The sequence below is a fragment of the Elaeis guineensis genome, chromosome 5 (genome assembly GCF_000442705.2).
Source record: "Elaeis guineensis isolate ETL-2024a chromosome 5, EG11, whole genome shotgun sequence".
Taxonomy (NCBI): domain Eukaryota; kingdom Viridiplantae; phylum Streptophyta; class Magnoliopsida; order Arecales; family Arecaceae; genus Elaeis; species Elaeis guineensis.
In genome coordinates, this window is record NC_025997.2 from 120,469,319 (window position 1) to 120,488,895 (window position 19,577).

General features: G+C 36.8%; 2 protein-coding genes across 4 annotated transcripts; both read left to right on the forward strand.

Moving 5' to 3' along the window:
* Positions 1-349: 349 nt before the first annotated feature.
* LOC105046132 (uncharacterized) lies at positions 350-7,004 on the forward strand. 3 transcript variants are annotated; one of them, XM_073258323.1, is made up of 5 exons: positions 356-415; positions 520-724; positions 2,018-2,090; positions 4,919-5,246; positions 6,432-7,004. In XM_073258323.1, the coding sequence occupies exons 4-5, from the start codon at positions 4,981-4,983 to the stop codon at positions 6,586-6,588; spliced, it is 423 nt and encodes a 140-aa protein (XP_073114424.1). In that variant the 5' UTR covers positions 356-415; positions 520-724; positions 2,018-2,090; positions 4,919-4,980; the 3' UTR covers positions 6,589-7,004. The 3 variants fall into 3 exon arrangements, with proteins under 3 accessions (XP_073114422.1, XP_073114423.1, XP_073114424.1); XM_073258321.1 differs by having other exon boundaries at positions 350-720; XM_073258322.1 differs by lacking the exon at positions 2,018-2,090 and having other exon boundaries at positions 355-724.
* A 3,246-nt stretch (positions 7,005-10,250) lies between these two features.
* LOC105046130 (large ribosomal subunit protein eL30) lies at positions 10,251-16,103 on the forward strand. Its single transcript, XM_010924647.3, has 5 exons — positions 10,251-10,383; positions 10,540-10,645; positions 14,214-14,315; positions 15,688-15,756; positions 15,850-16,103. The coding sequence occupies exons 1-5, from the start codon at positions 10,363-10,365 to the stop codon at positions 15,888-15,890; spliced, it is 339 nt and encodes a 112-aa protein (XP_010922949.1). The 5' UTR covers positions 10,251-10,362; the 3' UTR covers positions 15,891-16,103.
* Positions 16,104-19,577: the final 3,474 nt, after the last annotated feature.

The following is a 19,577-nucleotide window of genomic DNA, read 5'->3' on the forward strand; positions in this document are numbered from 1 at the left end:
AAATACGATCACTTTTTATATGACGAAAAGTGTCAAAATCTATCTATCCTATAAATTTTTACTTCATATAAAATATAAAAAATATTTTTTTAAAAAAATATTTTTTATTTTTTTAAAAATTTAATTAAATAAATTTTTTTATTTAATATATATATATATATTTTTTATTTTATTTTATTTTATTTTATTTTATTTTTTTGTCAACCAAATGAGTCCTTGAGTTAGGCTCACGTATGCAAAGCACTGACGTGTCGAGCGTCGAAGATGGGTGTCACCAGAGTTCGTGCAGTTCCCTGCTTCTGATCTGCTATTTAGTTTAAAACAGCAAAACACCGATGGCTTCCGCCGAGTTCTCTCAGCCTCATTTTCACTGTCCTCGCGCTGCGCGCCGTCCCTCCCAGAGCCCACCACCCAAGTCATTCTCTCTCCCTCTCGCTCGCTTTCGGGGTCTCGGTTCGCTTCCTCTTTTTGCTGGAGTCGAATTCAAGGAATTGGTAATCTGTAGTAGTTTTTGCGCAGATCTCTCGGCGACGGAAGCGGTTTGTGTCATCGATCTATAGACCTCTGGGGTTCGAAATGGAGGATTTCAGCGCGAAGGATTTGTCCACTATTGGAGGGATCGCGACCGTCTCGCTGCTACATTCCTTCATCCCCACGCACTGGCTCCCTTTCTCCATTGTCGCCCGCGCCCAGAAATGGACCCTCTCCAGAACTCTCCTCGTCAGTGAGTTCTTCAGATTCTTTTCTTAGATCTTTTTGTCTTTTTCGGAATAATTCTAGGTTTGATTTTTATACTGTCCTAAATGCTGTCAGAGATCGCGAATGATCGTATAGAAATGTGGCTGTTAGCTGGGATCCGTAGATTTAGCTGAATTGATCTTTAACTTGGTGCGATCTTGGAGTATGTAGTGTTAGTGTTAGACATTTTGGTGCGAAAGGATGGGATTTGAGGTATTTAGTGGCCACTAACTGCTCTTTTGGCATACTTTCATTGGATAGACCTCAGACTTTTAGGATCTGTTGTTGATGTTGAACCAATGAATTAATGTTTGTTTGAAAAATTCAAACAAAGTCGTTGATGGGAAAGTGTAAAACATATGGGAGTGGTGAAATTGGATGTCGTCATGCTAGGAAAAAGAGAGAATATTTATTTGTAATATATTTGAAACCTTTTTAACCCATAATGCTAATCCTAGTCATCGACTTCTTTTTAGCCATTGATCCATCCTAAAATAATGAACCGATAAACAGGAGGAGCCATAGATTGGGCCTTGAATTTGTTTGGTCCTAATTAGCATTGACCTCCCAAAAACTAGAGCAGAAATTGTTGCAAAAGTACAATAAGGTGATAAACCTCAGCATATGCCTTAATATTGTGAACTTTTTTATTTAAGAATAATTGTTTGCTAGTGAATGGAAGGATGTTAACATCTTTCCTAACTTAATAAGCTGATATTCCCACATTAAATTGATGATAAACATATACCGACTTCATGCAGGTATCATAAAACCAGAACTGCATTCATTTATAGCATGAATAATTTTGGTACTCTACATTCTGAAAAAATAATTTCTTGCCAAAAGAATTTGGGTCCACTGGTTGGTACCTCTCTCCTTGGTGCTTCTGCTCGGGAGAGGTCCCTGGTTTGAAGGAGGATGGTGGCACTGCCACCATAAGCATACGAAAAAAAAAGTCTTACTGAATGATTTATGGTCTTGTTTTTGAATTATTGAAGGGCTGAGTTAAGTGGCAATCATTTGCCTAATTAAGTGATCATAATTTCTAAGATTCATTCCTCTCTCTCGTTCAAAGTATAGTTGTTTTAATTGTCGCATTTCATGTAAGCTGCCATTCTATAACATCCTTTGCAGTCAGGGAAAAAAAGCATAATCATGCTTGATTGAGTTATTACTTACCTTTTAACTATGTTTTTTACACTCATTATTTAAATCTTCTTTTAAAGGCTTGCCTTCTTTACTTTATTGGTATTATTGGTTTGTTGTTTGTCTGTTGTAGGTTTCATTGGGGGTTGTTGTGCCAGAAGGGGTGTGTACCTTGTGTCTACTCACTTGCAAACAATACAATGATGGTATCTTTCTATGTTGCAAGATTGTTTGCATGAGTTGATTAATTTCAACTTCCTCTTTTGATGTGAGTGGAACTGTCGTTTGAGATTTAGACTTGATCAGTAGGTTCTTAGATCTGGATAGGTATTGGAGACTCACCTTTGACACCATCTGCACTGTTAACTTGTTCTACCAGTTCAAAAACATAAGAGATTTGTTGTGTGTCCCCAAGTAGATGAAGGTTTTCATGTGGCTGCCATTAAAGCACAAGCTTCTTGGGTGGACCAAAGAAGAGTTGGTGGATCATTTGTTTCGGAATTGTTCCTTTGCTTGAGGTATGTGGAGGACCCTTAAATCTGTTTAGGGATCCAAAATTGGCCTGTTTCAATTTCTTCTTTATGGTCGCTGTGGGGGAGGAAGAGAGTGCCACAGAGATCTGAAGTCTTTTTGGGACCAACTAGCAATGGCAGATTGTTGGACCATATGGAAGGAAAGGAAAAGATGATTGTCAAAGTGAATTGGTTTTGTGAGTGGAGAGTTCTTTGTGCTGAATAAGATACCTGTAATTTTGTTGGGTAGCTAATTTGTAAGTGTTGACCTTATCTCCGTTTGCCCCTAGTGCCTTGCTGGGGACTAACCATCCTATTATATCTTCTTTTTCTTCTTAACAAGTAGTGGAGATTAACCCTCCCCTATTACCTCAAAAAAAAAGGGCAAGTTTCATTTGAATTATTTTTCATGTGATCTTTCCTTATATTTAGGCAAAAGCTAAGCCAACAGATAGTTGTCTTGTTGTGAAGATGTTTGGTCAGAGATCGACTAAATTGATGAGCAGGCTGGTCTACATCAGTAGAAAGACTGCCTGCATGAATATTGTATCTTCTAGTGCACCTATTTTTTCGACATGTTTAATATTCTCCACAAAGCATCCTAATTCAATTAAGCTTGTTTAGTGGTCATGGGTCCCTCTTATTTCCCAATATTCCGATCCATAAATAAAGAAAATCTTACAAGTATCTCTCATTATTTCCTTATTTGAAGGGCTTTACTTGGAGAAATATAAGGAACATATATCACACGTGCAAAATCTGAGGAAATAATACATGAGTATTCTACGATAGTAGGTATTGAACAGTCAGTACATAAAATTTTACTAAATTTCAAAGAAATTACATTGAGAAGTAATCTGTATGGAGTTATAGATACATCCATCGATGTCAGGGGGCCTAGATACAGAACCGCTCTAGATATCGTCTCACCATCTTACATGGAAATAGTTGGCACGACATGACATATAGCTAACCTGACCTAGTTCATAAAGAATCCTAGTTCGTAAAGAAGATGTCATCTCAATGTCTTCTATTATTATCTTACCATAAAAAATATGTCTACTTTACCACTGCTTGTTCTAGTTAATTAGGCAATTGGCATGTCGGATGCAATGATTGATATATATATATATATGCCTTATTTAACTGCTGCCAACTGTATATTTAGTTGAAAAGGATTTTAATCTCTACCCACATTATTGCACTCAAAATTTTTTTTTTTTTTTGGAGTGGGGTGGTTGTGGAATGTGAGTGAAACCTGAAGACCTGCTTTTATCTCCAGTGTAAGGTGGCTTGTCGGACTTGATTCTGTGACCATCTAATTTTTCAAATTCTCAACATATATTATTTTTTGTAAATTGCATGTGCTTTTTGATGATGAACTTGAAAGAAGACCGTTGGTTGATTCTATTTTATAGAGAAAATATTGATTCCATTTTAACTTCTCATAAATGATAATTCTCCTGCACACCTTAAACTTAGGCAGGGTGTACCATACACAGATTTGCCAGATTTTCTCTACTTCATTCGGCTTCATAATTTTTTTTCTTCTTAAGTTATGTTTTCCTGGGAAAATAACTGAGAGAAAGCATGTGAATGATAAAACTTTTTGACATGACATTTGACCATAACCATAACTATCTAGCCTTTGCCCAATTTGTCATTGTTGACATGATTGATAAAGCTTCAAATACTTTTAGTGCTACATAATTCTGGTTATCTGCCTTTTTACCTGGCAACTTTTTATTTTATTTTATTTTATGTTTCTGAATAAATTTATTCGTACTGAAGATCATGTGATGCTCATGCACTGTAAAACCCACCCCCCACACCCCCCCACCTCCCTTCCCCTCTTCCCCCAACCCTTTCCCAGCTTTATGTATCCAAGTTCTTAAACTTCTCTCAAGGATGTAATTTTCAAGCTATGTTACTATTGATACAAGTAAGAAAGATGATCCTGTTGCTGTAACTCTGCAGAAACTAGTGATGCTTAATGGCAATAGAATTGATGGTACCCACTGGTTTAATTGGTATATTTTTAAATTCTGCCTGCCAATCAATTGATATGTGCATAGATGTGTAAACAAGTGTGCCTCTGTCCGCTTTATATATATGCATCTTTATGTGTCCCTACATTTTTGCGTAGTCCAGTGTGCATGCATGTTCCATTCTATCTGGATTTTAGTGATTTTTGACAGTGAACTTCCATGTTTATGTTTTGATCTGATGAAAATTCCTGTGTCATCCATATCACTAGTTTGTCATGTTACAATGATGATCAGTCTACATCCACTTGTAATTGGTGATTTTTGAGTTTTTTTTTTTTGGTGTCTTAACAGGTGATAACTATTCTGTTATGTAGTAGATCATTGTCTGATTGGATTCTTGCTTGTTAGATTTTAGGGTTATTTCAGACATCAAACAGAAACTGCTGTTATTACTTGGTTTCAAAGACGTGTGTGGTTCAATTGATGGGACTAACCAGGCACACTCATGGAGTTTCTCTTTAATTTTATTAACAGCTGCATTTGGAGCTGTCCTTCATGTGATTTCGACGTCCCTGCTTGGCATTACTGCAATTACCATGGCTAACACGATCGCTGGTGAGGAAACAGTGCATAGACTTGCTTCCTTGCTTCTCATAATTCTTGGAGGAAGTTATGTGCTGCTATTTGTATGTGGTAAGGGAGGCCATAATCACTCCCACAACCATCCCATGGAGAAGATGGCTGTGGCTGGACTTATTCTTGTACCAGCATTATCTCCTTGTGCAACAACACTACCAGTTTTCCTTGCCGTTGGCAACTCCTCATCTATGATGGTGCTAGCTATTATTGTTCTGCTATTCAGGTATCCCTCTATACATCTAATTTGGTCTTCTGAAAGGAAAATGATGAATGAATTTGTTGCATTGTAGCTTGAATTCTGATTGGTGGCATTTCAGAATGTTTTATAACCTTTGTTCAGAATTTTAGACTTACATGTAGAGAATGTATAGTGGATAATTACTGAGGAAATTCGAGCAGGTTGGCCTGCCGCACAGACTAAGCAGGATATCAGGGTTAATGTGTGACAGCATTGTTATACTGGTTTAGTTCAATACTCTGCAGATGCTTTTTCTCTTTAAGTTTATATGTTATGCCAGTAGTACTCCATTGAATTCTTTATTTTATCTTACCATTGCCCTCACTTGTCCTTGATACCTTTAGATCAATGCTGAATCTGGTGATCAGAAATAAAATGCGGTTTGATATAAAGTTCTTATCTGGATGAATTGTATAGTTTTAGAAGTGATCAGCATATTGATGCATTTCTTCATCCAAATCCATTTCCTAATTTGGATGAGTCATCTTTGATTATCAAGAAAACATGAATATCAAATTTTCTATTATAAAATTTTGTTTAAAGCAATGTTGGTGAATGTAAAACTAGAAATAGTTCTTTCAACACTTTGAAAAACTACATTGTGCTTACTACTGTAAGAAAATTCCACTAAACAGATAGGCTTAGGTGAAACATCCTTCTATAAGTGTTGTTTGGGCAATTGATATGTGGAAATATGTAGCTATTGAAGAGTTAATATCATATTATTGACATTATATTGTTATAAATCGATTGCTATCGGATTAAAGATGGGAGAGAGTAAAATTATAGTATGGTTTGTGAAGGAATATTTATACATTGAAGGATTGTTTACGATGAAAGTGTAGGTCTGGAGAAATTCTAGCTAGGAGCATCAGAATTCTGGTAAAACCTCATCAAATCAGAACTATCCAAGTGGGATATGATAAAATGTAATTGAAATTGATTGCAAATATTGTTGACAAGGCCAGACAGGCTTAGATTTAGGTATCATGGATGTAGCCAACATTCAACACTGGTCAAGAATGTTTCTATTTTTTTTTTTTTTAATTTGTGTGTGTGTTTGTGTATTAAGTGAACACTTGATAAAAGTCTCACGTTACAGTTTTTCAGTTGTTTCTTCCGTTTTAGAAGTTTAATAAACAAATAACAAATTTGATTTATTTTTTGCAGTACTGTAACTGTGATGACTTCTCTAGTAGCCCTCTCATTTTATGGTGCCAGCCAGATCAAATTTCACTGGGTGGAGCGCTACGACAATCTCATTGTAGGCTCAGTGCTTTGCCTGGTTGGAATACTGACATATGTGTTTCATGATCATGATGGTTAGGAGCATTCGGTCGGGGAGAATTTTCCAAGAAAGCTTATCACCTTATGATATTTGGGAAAACAATGCTCATGAGAAATTCTCTGTATCATGAGTTGATTTTTGACTAATTGATGAGGTGAAAAGGTAATTACAATGTGGTGGTAGTAAAAGTTGCATTGTGCCTCCTAGCTCCAATCACAAGGTTCTTTTACTTCAATCTTTCTGTTTCTTGCTCTTATTCCATGATGTATAAGTTACCTTGGGGCCAGAGGGTAAGGTCATATGGTGATGAAAGTTTGAGCTTGCAATACAAATTGCTGCAAGTCACCATGTAACTGCAAGTTGATGCTCGACGCCCAAAGAGCATGAATTCATAGAGTACATAATTGAATTTCCCCAACCTAATGGAACAGGAATTTCAATATTCTGTTTTGTCATTTGCTTCACTTTTTTCTTGTTTTGTTATTGTTATGTTCAGCTTAATAGACGGCACCTTTAGCAAGATAAAAGAACAATTAAATCATTGGGGCTTTTCTGGGCTATCCTTGCCCAAATTATGTGTCATTATACGAGGAAGGGGTCAGACTCGGAGCTTTATCAAATTTTTGACTTGAATCCTATATTAATGATCTCAGCTATTAGGTATGATCTATTATCTTTAAAATATTTATATATTCAAAATCATATAATTTGAAAACTTCTAATCTATTGTGAAGTAATCAGAAATATAGATGCTTTAAATAAAATGAAAGAGTGTATATTTTTTGGCTACTTAATATACAGATTAAAGATTTTCAAATTACATTATTTTTAGCATAAATTAATTTAGAAATAGCAAATGACTTTTAGCATTTTTGATAATTGATGTAGGACCTCCGTCATTTAATCTACATTGGATCGAATTGGATAGGGATCTACTCAAATGTAGTGAAGTCTACCTCATATGTATGTATGTATGTATATATGTATTTATGTTGGTATCTATGTATACTAGAGTAGACTATTATCCTCTCCTTTAGAGGATATCTACTCAATTTAAAATCAGTAATAGAGTATCTAAATCAAATATTCACATATTAAAATATGATGCTAATATTTGTAAAATATTAGCAAATAATAGTTATAACTAATTTGAAATAATTAAAATTTATAATTTTCTTGAAAATAAGATAATAAGAAGGGAAATTAAAAAAGGTATGCTGGAAATATAGGTGTGTAGAGACTAGAGATTGCACCAAGAATAATTTCTACCCCTTTGTGTATGTATTCGATGACATCTTGGGTACAATAGACTCGATTCAGCTCAAAGTCTCCTATTACGGGCATGGTTGCATAGAGGTATGACCTAAAAGCTTTTATCGGTCACCCAGAAGGAAAGTAAGGAAAGAAATCAAGCAAGAAGAGAATTTGGGAAGAAAGAATATATTTTTCATAGAGGCTTTCTGACCTCTCAGTTTGATAACAATAGCTTGCCACATAAAGGGCCATGAAGACCTGCCAACGGAAAGAAATGGAAAAGTGTCTCATTCAGGTGAATCAGGTCTCTCACTCTTAACACTTCAGTAAAGTGAGCTTAAAATAGAGTTAAGACATTGGCACCTTAAAAATTCAAAATTTAAATTTAAATATGTCGGAGAGTGGGCGAAAAAGTAGATCATCATGCCTTTTTTATTCTTTCTGGGGAAGCAAGGAGGTCATCCTTTGTTAGTAATTCTGCTTGTCACCTTTAAATGGTCCATCTCATTAGTCATTTACAAGAATTTGTTTGTATAAAATTGTGCACCCTAAAGCGTAAATGTAGCTAATTTGATAATTCTTAAATTTTTTAAACTGATCATGCTGTTGACAAATTTCTGCTGTCTATAATAGATTTATCATATACTCCTTCCATAAGCTTCGAACAAACAACAATTGATCGTGAGATTTACAAGTAAAATTCTTTTTTTTTTTTTTGGGTATTTGTCGTCCGGGGTTTAAGACCTATAGAGGCTTAAACCTACGTACTGTCCCGCTCCTCAAGCATCTTTTTTTTTCTTTTTTTTTTGATATTAGTGGGCAGTCACATCACTCCTCAAACATCTTTTTTCAAGGACCACTGCTACACTACAGAGTCTGCTTGCAATTATTTCAAGACCACTCAATATGTATATTGCTGGCTATGCTCATCAAGTTTCATAAATATCTTGGCTAACTTGATACCAAATGGCTTTCTTATTTAAAAAGATTAAGATTATAAGGGATTAATCCTTACTTTTATTCTATATCCATCTCACTCCAAAATTGGATCCTATTTCCTTGCCTAAGTGGTAAGAGTTGATACCATCTAAGCAAGTAGTGACACTTTTATCAAAAAAAAAAAAAAGAAAAAGCAAGTAGTGACACCCAACAGCCTCGATGACCAAACAGGTCACCAATCCACTTGAATTCCCATATCAACCGTATCAAAGAAGATGCAAACAATTATATAGCTAGCACATTCTAGATCAAATTTGAAAATAAATGCTCCTAAGCATTTTAGAACACCTTGCTCAGCATATTTTGTATTGAAATCTTTTCTTACTTTTCTATAAAAAGAAAAAAAATTTCAAAGTGCAATAGTCTCCTAATGTAACAAATGTACTGCTTTCTCTACATTCGATCCTTTTTTTTTTACCTGTTTAGAGCCTTATAAGTAGAACTATATGTAGCTCAAGTTATAGATATAAGCTAATATGCCTTTTTAGAAGATTGTAACTCAAGTTACATAGTAAGTTGAAATACTGGTTTAGCTGCAACTTAGGACTATTGATAATGACCATAAAGATAATTTGTCACTTGAGTAGGTAGTATAGGTTTCTTTAAAAAAAAAGATTTTTTTTTTCCTTCTTACTCCTTCACTCTACTTCCTCCTCATCTACTGCCATGCATTTTCTCCACCAGCCCACCTCCACACTATCTTGTGCAACCTCTAGTAGCCTTCTGCCCTGGCCCCTCTTCTCCACCTTCTCCAATTTTTTCAAGACTTGCATCACCGCCACTTCCTTCACATGGGCACCCATGTCCATGCCCAAGCTCTCACCACCAACTGCTTCAACATTAATCTCTTCTATCTTCATGTATGTCTAGCACTTCAATTTGACATTTACTTACAAGATGTTCCATAACATGACCGTCAAACTTGTCATTTTTATCCAAACTCCATTCCAAATGCAAAAAATGAGTTTTCTTGTAAGTTATTTTCCACAATTTTAGTTGCAATATTATTGAAGTTATAGTAAATCTTCAACTATAAGGCTCCCAACCCCCTGCTTTGACGATGATAAAAAAAAAAGAGAAATCATAGTTTAAGTCATTTTTCCCTGCAATTGAAGCACCTATAGCGTAAAACTTTAATGTAAATAAAAACCACAAATATCATCTCAAATCACCATGTCTCTTAGCAACATTCGTCATGATAAATTTCATCTTATAAAAAATTTCCATCTAAACTGAACACAATTTCTAAAGCTGACTTGGCAAGTCTCCATTGGTTGCTATTAATTGTGGGCGTTGTAAATGAGATTAGAGTCTACTGAATATTTGGAATGGATCTCCTCAACCAACGGCCGATGATAATTCCCCCATGGGCTTCCCAATCCAACGGTCCTGACCCCCAATTGCGAACACAATAACAGAGAAAGGGTAATTTGGTAATTTCAGGATTCCTCGGCCTTCTATATTACGATATAGTCTCCTTGCCAACCCTTTGGTTTTCTTGGCGGCCGGTGCCGACGAAGGTCAAGGGTTTTGCATCGCCTTCCTTTCATCCTCGGAACAATGGCGCCCCCGAAGAAGGCGGTAATTCTCTCAAAAAGTTCTTTTCTTCTTTTTTTCCCTTCTTCCTTTCTTCCTTTCTTGGCCATAGATTTGCTTTCGATTTTTTGGGATTTTTCGTTATTTTTTTTGGATTTTTTGTTGATTTTTTTGGGATATATGCTTGCTTTTTTGATGCAGAAGAAGAGTGCTGAGAGCATAAACAACCGGCTTGCTCTCGTTATGAAGAGCGGGAAGTATACCCTCGGGTATAAGACGGTTCTAAGATCCCTGAGGAATTCTAAAGGTTTCTTCATCTCTCTTCTTCCTGTCTCTCTTTTATCTCCATTTTTTGTGGTTTTTGATCTTTGATGCTATCTACCTTTATGACTAATAGATAGTTCCAGTCAGTTAATTTACTGTTTTTGATTGAGATGGGTTATGATTTGGTTTAGAACTGTGCGTAGAAACGGTCATGGTCTGGGACTGGAGTTTGGCTCTTTGGCTGCTGAACCGTGCCTAAGAGATGAATGCAGTTCCTGATATTAATCTCAGCCTTATTCCCTGCTTGAATTCATCTAGGGGGTGTTTGGTTTGTAACCGAAATTGGAATGAGAATGGGAATCGGAATGGCTTGGAATCGGAATGGCCAACTCCTTCGAAACGTTTGGTTCGTGACCGGAATTGGAATCGGAATCGGAATTGGAATGGAAATTTGAATCCATAGAAAAGAGTAGGGATTGAGTTCTATATAGATTGAGACATTCCCATTTCACTCTGGAATCGGAATCAGAATCGGAATGGAACTCCTCCCAACCAAACGATTGAAATGGGAGTCATCTATTCCGATTCCGATTTCAGACCCCCACTTTCCCTAACCAAACACCTCCCTAGATTCTTTGCCTAAATCTAAGAGAATTCGTGGAGGGTGAAACATAATATTATCAACGAAAAAAATGTTAGCTAAGGTATTGGACATTAATATCAGTTATTATTTAACATAAAACTAGTCGAAGACCCACGCTTTTCACGGGGCCGGATGTACAAAAATAAAATTTTAAATATTATTATCCTATTTTAGTTGTTCAGATATTGTAAAAAAAATTATATATAAATTTCTTCCGTCTTTCATTTACTTTTTTTTCTTTCTCTATTTTTTTTCCTTTCTTCCCGATCCCTCAACCAACGGCATTTCTCTCCTAATTACCAAATATTTTTTTTCTCTACAGAAGGTTGCTTGGTCAATTGAAGCAATCCTGAGAGCTTAATTTCATTAATAGCAGACGGCTACTGCATCCGTAGTAGCAACCGTATCCTCTCTAACACTTTTTTTTTAATCTGTACCGAAGGTTGTTTGGATAATCTAGGCAATTCTCAGACCCTCATTTAATTGGGACTGGACAGCTACTACATCGGCACTAGCAACCATCCGAATATCCTTCAAATGATGTTCTTATCTAAAGAAAGTCTTAGTGTTTTATGATTTGTCATAACAGTTAATCTGGATTGATGAGAAAAAAAAATCAAAACTAATGAGGAAAAAAATTTACCTGAATACTCTTTCCAAATCACCTCAACAAAACTCTTTGCTGACTCTTCTGCTGGCCTTCTCAGTCTTTCTTCCTCCGTTGCTCTGTCCAAACACTTCAACCTCCTGATAATACATACATATATAGAACAATAGGTATGAAACGAAAATGAAAAATGGCTCGGATTTGACAATTCCATTGTTCATCTCTGAATTGTCTTTTCGAACAGCCATCTCTTCTTCATTCAAATTATGTAACTCTCTTTATCCTAATAAACAGGTAAGGCAACAATCATTTTCTTAGATATGTTCGGATGTTTTTTTAAAGATTTACTCCTTTTTATTAAAACCAAACTGTCTGATTTTCTTTCTCTTAGTAAAAAAGGTAAGGCAACTCCTCCACGTGTCCTCCCCTCTCCTCTCTTTTCTTTTGCCCATCCTGCGTCACCCAAAAAAATATTTTTTTCTTCCTTCTCTCTCATTTCAAAACAGATTTTTAAAATAATAATAAATTACTAATTTTAAAAAATAATTTTTTGTAAAATATTTATTTTTAAAAATAATTTTTAAAATAATTTTTTCTCAAAATAATTTTTTTTTCTTTTTCCCTCCCCCTCAAATATTTTTTTCTTTTTTTTCCCCTTCCCTTCCTCCCACCGCCGCCCCCCGCCCCCGCCGCATGAGGCGGAGGTTGCGGCCGTCCGCGCCACCCCCATTGTGGCCCCGCCCCACCGCCATCTACGTCGCATCTGCCGTTCGTGCTGCATCCGGCTCCGTGCGACCACCAAACCTCTCCTCCCCTCCCCCGGCTCCAGCGTCACCAATCCCCCTCCCCTCCCCTCCGTGGCCCTGCCCAGTCGCTATCCTCTCCTGTTCCCTCCCCTGGCCTCGATGAACCCGAGCCCCCGCGGCTTCGCGCGAGCATCGATGATCGCCCCTCCCCTCCCTCGGCTCCGACACCACCAACCCCCTCCCCTCTCCTCTTCCGGCTCCGGCGCCACCAACCCCCCTCGCCTCCCCTCCCCGGCCCTGGGAAGGAAAGAGAGCACCTGAGGGAGATCTTGGATGGTGGGAGGCTTGGAGCGGCCGAATAGGGAATCTTGAACAGTGGCTGCGGTGGGAGGCTTGGAGCGACCGAATAGAGAAGCTTGGATGGTGGCTGGGGTTCGCTGGTGCTCACGTGGAGCCACGGGGGCTTGGGTTTGTCGAGGCCGCCTCTATAGGCGTCCACCTTTCACTAGTCCCAAAATTAACAAGAATTCAATACGAAATTATCAAACCACATAATAATCAAGTAACACAGAAATAACAAAATCAATTGATTTCTTGTTCCTAGAAAGTTAATTTCCTAATGACTACCTCACTGATGAGCATTCAGATAATAAATTATCATACTATCTGAAAAAAAACAAAGAAAACAAGGGGGATGAACCACCATGCACGGTCAAGCTCATATGGCTGTAAAAATTGAAACACTTATAGCAATGGTGCACACTTATGAATGTGATATCATATATATATATATATATATATATATATAACAATACTCTATGGAGGAATATTGTAGTGTTGCCAACTCCGGAAGCCAAAATCCTCCTAATGCACCACGTGTTAACTCAGAAGGAAGAGGACTTCTCCCAACGCACCATGTGTCAACTCAGAAGGAAGAAGACTCACAAAGGAGTCCTCTTCCTCTCTTCGACCGCCGAAGCTTCTTTATTCGGCCGCCACACCCTCCGCAGCCCCATCCCATCACCATTGCTGCTATGCTACTGGAATAAACCTAGCTCAAAGCAAAATACATGGTACATACAAAAGTATGAAATAGAAGGCATATCCAGTATTCACAAGGTCTGTGCACCCATATAAAAAATAGTAATTTGTAGTCTTCAAAAGTTATTCCAGTTTTCTGGGTTAAACTGCTGTAAACATGATGAAGAAGAGTATCTAGTTTTGCAAAACTATATGAACTCAACCTTTGATGTATAGATGAATTACCAAATGAAAACAGCAGTTGTTGTACAATAATCTAGCATGTTGCCCTGATATTCTTGATCAATGGCTTCTGCAACTTTACAGTTTACATTGCTGTAGCTGCTATACACAACATCACCTCACAAATATACAAGTGCAACTTGCTTCAAACGATTATGCCCCAACCATCTTTGTATGCTACCATTTGGGCTACATATGGCATGGCCATTTTACTGATGCTTACAGCAAAATTAGTAGCATGTGGTATCAGATCTCTTCTGCCATTGCCACCAAAAAAAAAATCTGTTTATTGTGCTAGTAATTATTGCCAGCAATTGATTAGGTTTCTCACTCACCAATTGATTTTCTCCAGGGAAGCTGATACTTATTGCAAACAATTGCCCTCCTCTCCGCAAGTCTGAAATTGAGTATTATGCAATGTTGTCTAAGGTTGGCGTACATCATTTTAATGGGAGTAAGTATTATTGTGTCTGCGTTGAATAGAGATTCTCCAACCTATTGTTTGTGCATGATTATTCTGCTTTTTTTTTTTTTTACTTTATTGTACTTGGAATTTAGAAAGGTGAAATTTCTTGTCAATCAAATTATTTTGTTAACTAGATTATGATAGCTGTTCTTCCAGCCATTTGATTATTAAGTCTGTAAACCCTAAGATATTAGAACAAACTAATATAAGCATGTATATACAAATTGTCTGATGATCTTCTCACCCGAGAATGCAGAAATAATATTTTTTTAAAAAAGAAAAAAATGTACTAAGTGTTATCATCAGAAAGACCATTTCCTGTTTTGTAAGCATTCTTTTTAAAAATAAGCCAAAAGGGAAAAGAAATTGATTCAATTGGAGGTGGTAGGTTCCTAAAACCTTCTTGGGAAATGTAGGATGTTATTGGAAACAATTAAAAAAAAAAAAAAAAACTTTGGACCGGTTGACTCATTCCTTTCTTTACCTTTTGTCCATAAATCTCATCAAATTATTTCTAATGCTATTTTTTAACCTTTCAGTTAATTTCAATGTATGTATCCCATTCTTGCGTGCCAATTCTCTCCAAGAGACCTACCAGGTACCCAAAAATTTGAGCATCCTGCTCAAGCATATCTCAAAAGTTCAATTAATTGTAGCAGCTTGTGGGTGTGCAGGCGAAAGCTAGCAGGCCAATCATACTTGGGCCAGCTTGGATCCAAGACTGTTTTTGGACAAACCTTACATTGTTAAAGTTCCCAAATGCATAGGTTAACAGCTTAAGTTTTTCACTGTTATTGCCCCTTGGACGCCTCTGCAAGTTCCAAGTTAATCTCCTATCATCTGACCCTATTAACATTGCAGTTGGTATTTTAAGGTTCTTTTTCTTTGTTTTCTTTTTTTTTATATCAATCTAAAATTGCCTTCCAGCATTTTGGTTTATTTTTGAGAGAGATTTGCTGTGCAAGCAGAGTAGGACCTTCTATTTCTGTTACCTGTCTTCCTCCACCAAGCCAGGCAGAAGTCAGGACAGGACTGGGGAGTGGAACGAGAAACGTGTTCTCTTATATAAATATCATGTAGCTGGGTGCTTGGTGTACCTGCAGCTTCTAGCGCATTTGCATCTTAAATCGCCCATTTATTTTTCATAATTTGACTAGTATGTAACTGCTTGGGCTTGGCAAGCAATTTGGTCATGGATGGTTTTTCTCCTCTCCTTAAATCGGTGCTGTATTTTTTGGTAGAAGTCATTAAATCCATGCTTTATGTGATGTTTGTTTGTGCTATGGAGGTTATACATTTAGACTTGCATGACGTTGTTTGTTGCCTCTTCATTTTCTGAGTGGTTTTTCCATATTTGCAGATAATGTGGACCTCGGAACAGCTTGCGGCAAGTATTTCCGTGTAAGCTGCCTTAGCATCATTGATCCTGGTGTGTTAATGGACACTCAGTTGATGTACCTTGCCCTCTCTTTTTTCCCTACTAGATTTCGATCATTTATTTTTGTATCTGTTTGCGTTTCAGGTGACTCTGACATCATCAAGAGTATCCCAGGTGACCAGTGAGAGAATGGAGAGAAATGTAGGTTGTACTTGTGATTTAGGGATTAAATGTGGTCAATCAGTCAAGTGCTTGCTTGGCCTAGGGTTGTTACCAACTATAATTAGCTGTGTGGATTTTGATTTCAAATTGGTGCGAGATAACTGAGCTAGATTCATCATTTTGTTTGGACATTTTGTCACATTTTATTGTGAAGGGAGACTGATTCTTTTGCCCCAGGTGAGATGTTTTATATTTTTTATGGATTGTGAAGCCATATTCTAATTACATTTTGGGTAAATTATGTTTATAATCCCGGACTAATGCATTCTTTCTTAAATGGTCATTTAACTACAAAAATCCAATATTTAGTCTCTATACTTTCCGAATCGTTTAAATTTGGTCTTCCGACATATCTGAAAGTTCATTACGGTAATTTCAGTGCATGTGTGGCATAAATTTTGCTTGGATGGCTGAAATCAATGCTAATATAGTCAAAACAGACGATCATATTACTAAAACCCCATCGCCATTGAGCATCCAACATCATTTTAGTTGTCCCTCTCCCCCTCCATTAAACTTCCATTTCTACCAAGCTATCCCTCCATCTAAACCCCATTCAATTTGTACCCTTCTCCTTCCTCTCCCATCCAATCGGAATCAATGGGTTTCTAGGGCACCAAGAACGGTGAAATGTGCTCGTCCTCTTGTAGCCTGGTAGATTTGATGAGCCCTTTCCTCCCACTGCACTTCAGTGCAGGTGTTGGCATCATTGTCCTTGGCCTCTCCTATGCCTTTCATGCGCATCGGCTAGGCCGTCAGTGCTGTCCTCCTCGCTGTCGTTGCCAAGATCTACGAGCTTTCCATGCTGTTCATTGCCCTCCTATGCAGCCTCTTCGGCATGCTCAGCCAATCGGCGACATCATCACCACTAACCTGGGCACCGACATGGTCACTCTCCTGGTCCAATTAGGATTCAACCCGATGTATGAGGTAATTCTGTGGGAAGAGATACTGCGGTGGCTGCTGGTGGCGACGGTGAGTTTCGTGGCGATGCTGGTGCCCAACTTCGCCGACTTCTTTTCACTGACGGGGTGCAACACTTGCATCGTCCTTGGGTTCGTGCTGCCAACGGCATTCCATCGGAAGGTGTTCGGGGCGAAGCTGGGGTGGGGTGGCTGCCGACAGGGTGATTATGGTGCTGGGCACGGCGTTGCGGTGTCCTATGTGAAAAAATCTTTATTGTATTGGCAATGCATTTTGGCCATGTAAGCTATATTTTCAAACATTTAAAGCCATGACAGCTTCAGTTTTAGCCATCTGGGCAAAGTTTATTCCCCATGCACACCGATGATTGCCGCATCAGTTTTTTGGTGAGAAAAAATTATCGCAAACGCATTTAAGAACAATGTTTTTTTTTTTTGAGAAACCCTTCTTAAAAGGCGGTTGTGCGCTAATGGTCTGCCCATGGGCCGTGGAGGGTGGGTGGTGCAGCGGCCCGCTATCCTTCTACCATTGAGAGTAGGAGGTAATCGCTGCCCTCACTCGGACCCACAGGCGTAACCCTGCATCCAAACCACCCATTGACCCCGCTTGGGTTACAAGCTCGTGTTACAGAGCTCGGCAAGAATAACATTAAAATTGTTCAAAAAATATAGGGACTGAATATTAGATTTTTATAGTTCAAATTTTTTTTAATAAGATAGAATATTACAAGTCATGAATTTGAAAATATAATTTATCTACACAATTTTATGGGGATGGTATATTGGGTTATTTCTGAGGAGTGTGTGTTGAGATACTGGTGGTTTGAGAGACGGTGCGTAGGTTTCCGGGATAAATAGGAGGTGTTTTGCGTGTTAGCTGGGTTTAGTTGCGGAGGTCTGCGTCGTCAAGTAGTGTCTAGGCGTCTGATATGGAATAGGGTTTTGAGGGTAAGGGTACCGGGATTTTGATGGTGCTTCATCAATCTTGATTTCATATTATAATCTATTAGGGTTAATTTCCAATTTGATTGAGATTCTGACTTGGTTGGAACTTGGAATTGGAAGGTGGAATCATAGTTACAATATTCTTCAATTTATTGAAATTTTTTGAATTATTCATGAATTTTCCTTATAATTCTTACAACTATCTTTTCTTTTTTTTTTTTTAAATGATAATAGGAGGCATATGCTCCCCAGTAATTTATTGCAAGATAAGAGATGAATTTACAATGTTTGTGCTCTGAGCCACTTGAGGATGTGGTCGCAACAATGTACACATTTGTTTTTTTTTTTTTTTTGTCTAAAATTGTCAGCTTAGGAATTACATATAGAATAAGAGTTTACTAGAAAGTGCTTGCTTAGGTTACAAGCATTTGCATAGGCTTGTCTCCTCTTTCTTTTCTTGTGATTATGAAAAATATATTTTTTAAACTTCAACTTGCACTTAGAGCTTTTATCTTGCCTAGGATGCTCTGTATTTCTTCTAGTGCTATGAAAAATGGTAGCTTGTTTGTCTCGGAGGTTATTGAAGTCTAACTTTCAAATAAAAATAAAACATCCTTAAGTATCAATATGGAGGCATTTGCTTGGAATTAGAAGACTCTTTTGTTTATCTCCTTCCATATGCTCCAGATAATCATTGTCATTAAAAAATCATATACAAATGTTAATTCAGAGCCATCTAATTATTTTTGAACTATATACAAATTTTACATTGTGTCCAAGCAATGTTGATAAAATACCAGCTGAAAGCCGTCGGAGATTTATTCACGAATCATCCATGACTAAGAAAAATAAGTTAATCCAAGCCTAACCAATTATTTTGAGTTATGTAAATTTTTATAATTTGTTTAGAAAATGTTAATGACAAGAGAAAAGGCTTCTTCTTGATGTACCAAAGCCCGTTTTCTCAAGAACTATTCATTATTATTTAAGAAACTTCTATATATTTTAAATTAATGATATTATATATTGCTGCTAATAGTGGTTTTTTTTTATTATTATTTGTTATGTTCGTCCCTCCTGCAGTTATTGTTAAATAAATACTTGTATAAACATCTAAAAATTCATTATTTTTAACTTTATTTATTTATTATTATCTGAACTCCTACATGGGTTTTCAAGATTTTTTTTATCTGAATTTCAGAGCATTATTTTTCGAAACACCATGGGTCCAAGTCCAACCACCTAAATGAATATGAATACCTCTCCTCTCCCATAATTTCTTTATAGTGCTTCCTTACATCATTAGCCACAATGAGTATTTTTTGGACTAATTTCTTAATGTATATTAATAAAACTAGTTTTGAGCCTGTGCATTGCGCGCAAGTTCTAGATCATATAATGGATCATTTTTAATATATATATATATATATATATATATATATATATATATATATATATATATATATATATATATATAATAAAATAATATCCATCCAAATTTTTGATGTCCATTTATATTTTCAACTGTATATATGAGTGGACTTTTATTGTAAGAGAATAATAATATTAAACTTTAAGAATATTATTTAAGTCACATAAGTAAGCTTTAATAATATCATATTTTAATTTAATATTTGAAGAATTAAAAATTATTAGGTAGAAGAATCTAAATAAATACGTGGTATATTGCAGGTTGATTTTGATCTAAATGGCATTCATAGATGATAATATATTACTTATATAGATAACCTAAATAGCGAATCCATCTTCTCTCAATTTCTA

What these genes read in the sequence shown, in the direction of transcription:
- LOC105046130 (XM_010924647.3), top strand. Translation starts at nt 10,363, where the DNA reads ATGGCGCCCCCGAAGAAGGCG. An exon ending in CGTACATCATTTTAATGGGA is followed by an intron (nt 14,316 to 15,687) that starts GTAAGTATTATT and finishes CCATATTTGCAG; the next exon opens with ATAATGTGGACCTCGGAACA. An exon ending in CCTTAGCATCATTGATCCTG is followed by an intron (nt 15,757 to 15,849) that starts GTGTGTTAATGG and finishes TTTGCGTTTCAG; the next exon opens with GTGACTCTGACATCATCAAG.
- LOC105046132 (XM_073258321.1), top strand. Translation starts at nt 577, where the DNA reads ATGGAGGATTTCAGCGCGAAGGATTTGTCCACTATTGGAGGGATCGCG. An exon ending in CCCTCTCCAGAACTCTCCTC is followed by an intron (nt 721 to 2,017) that starts GTCAGTGAGTTC and finishes TGTCTGTTGTAG; the next exon opens with GTTTCATTGGGGGTTGTTGT. An exon ending in ATTATTGTTCTGCTATTCAG is followed by an intron (nt 5,247 to 6,431) that starts GTATCCCTCTAT and finishes TATTTTTTGCAG; the next exon opens with TACTGTAACTGTGATGACTT.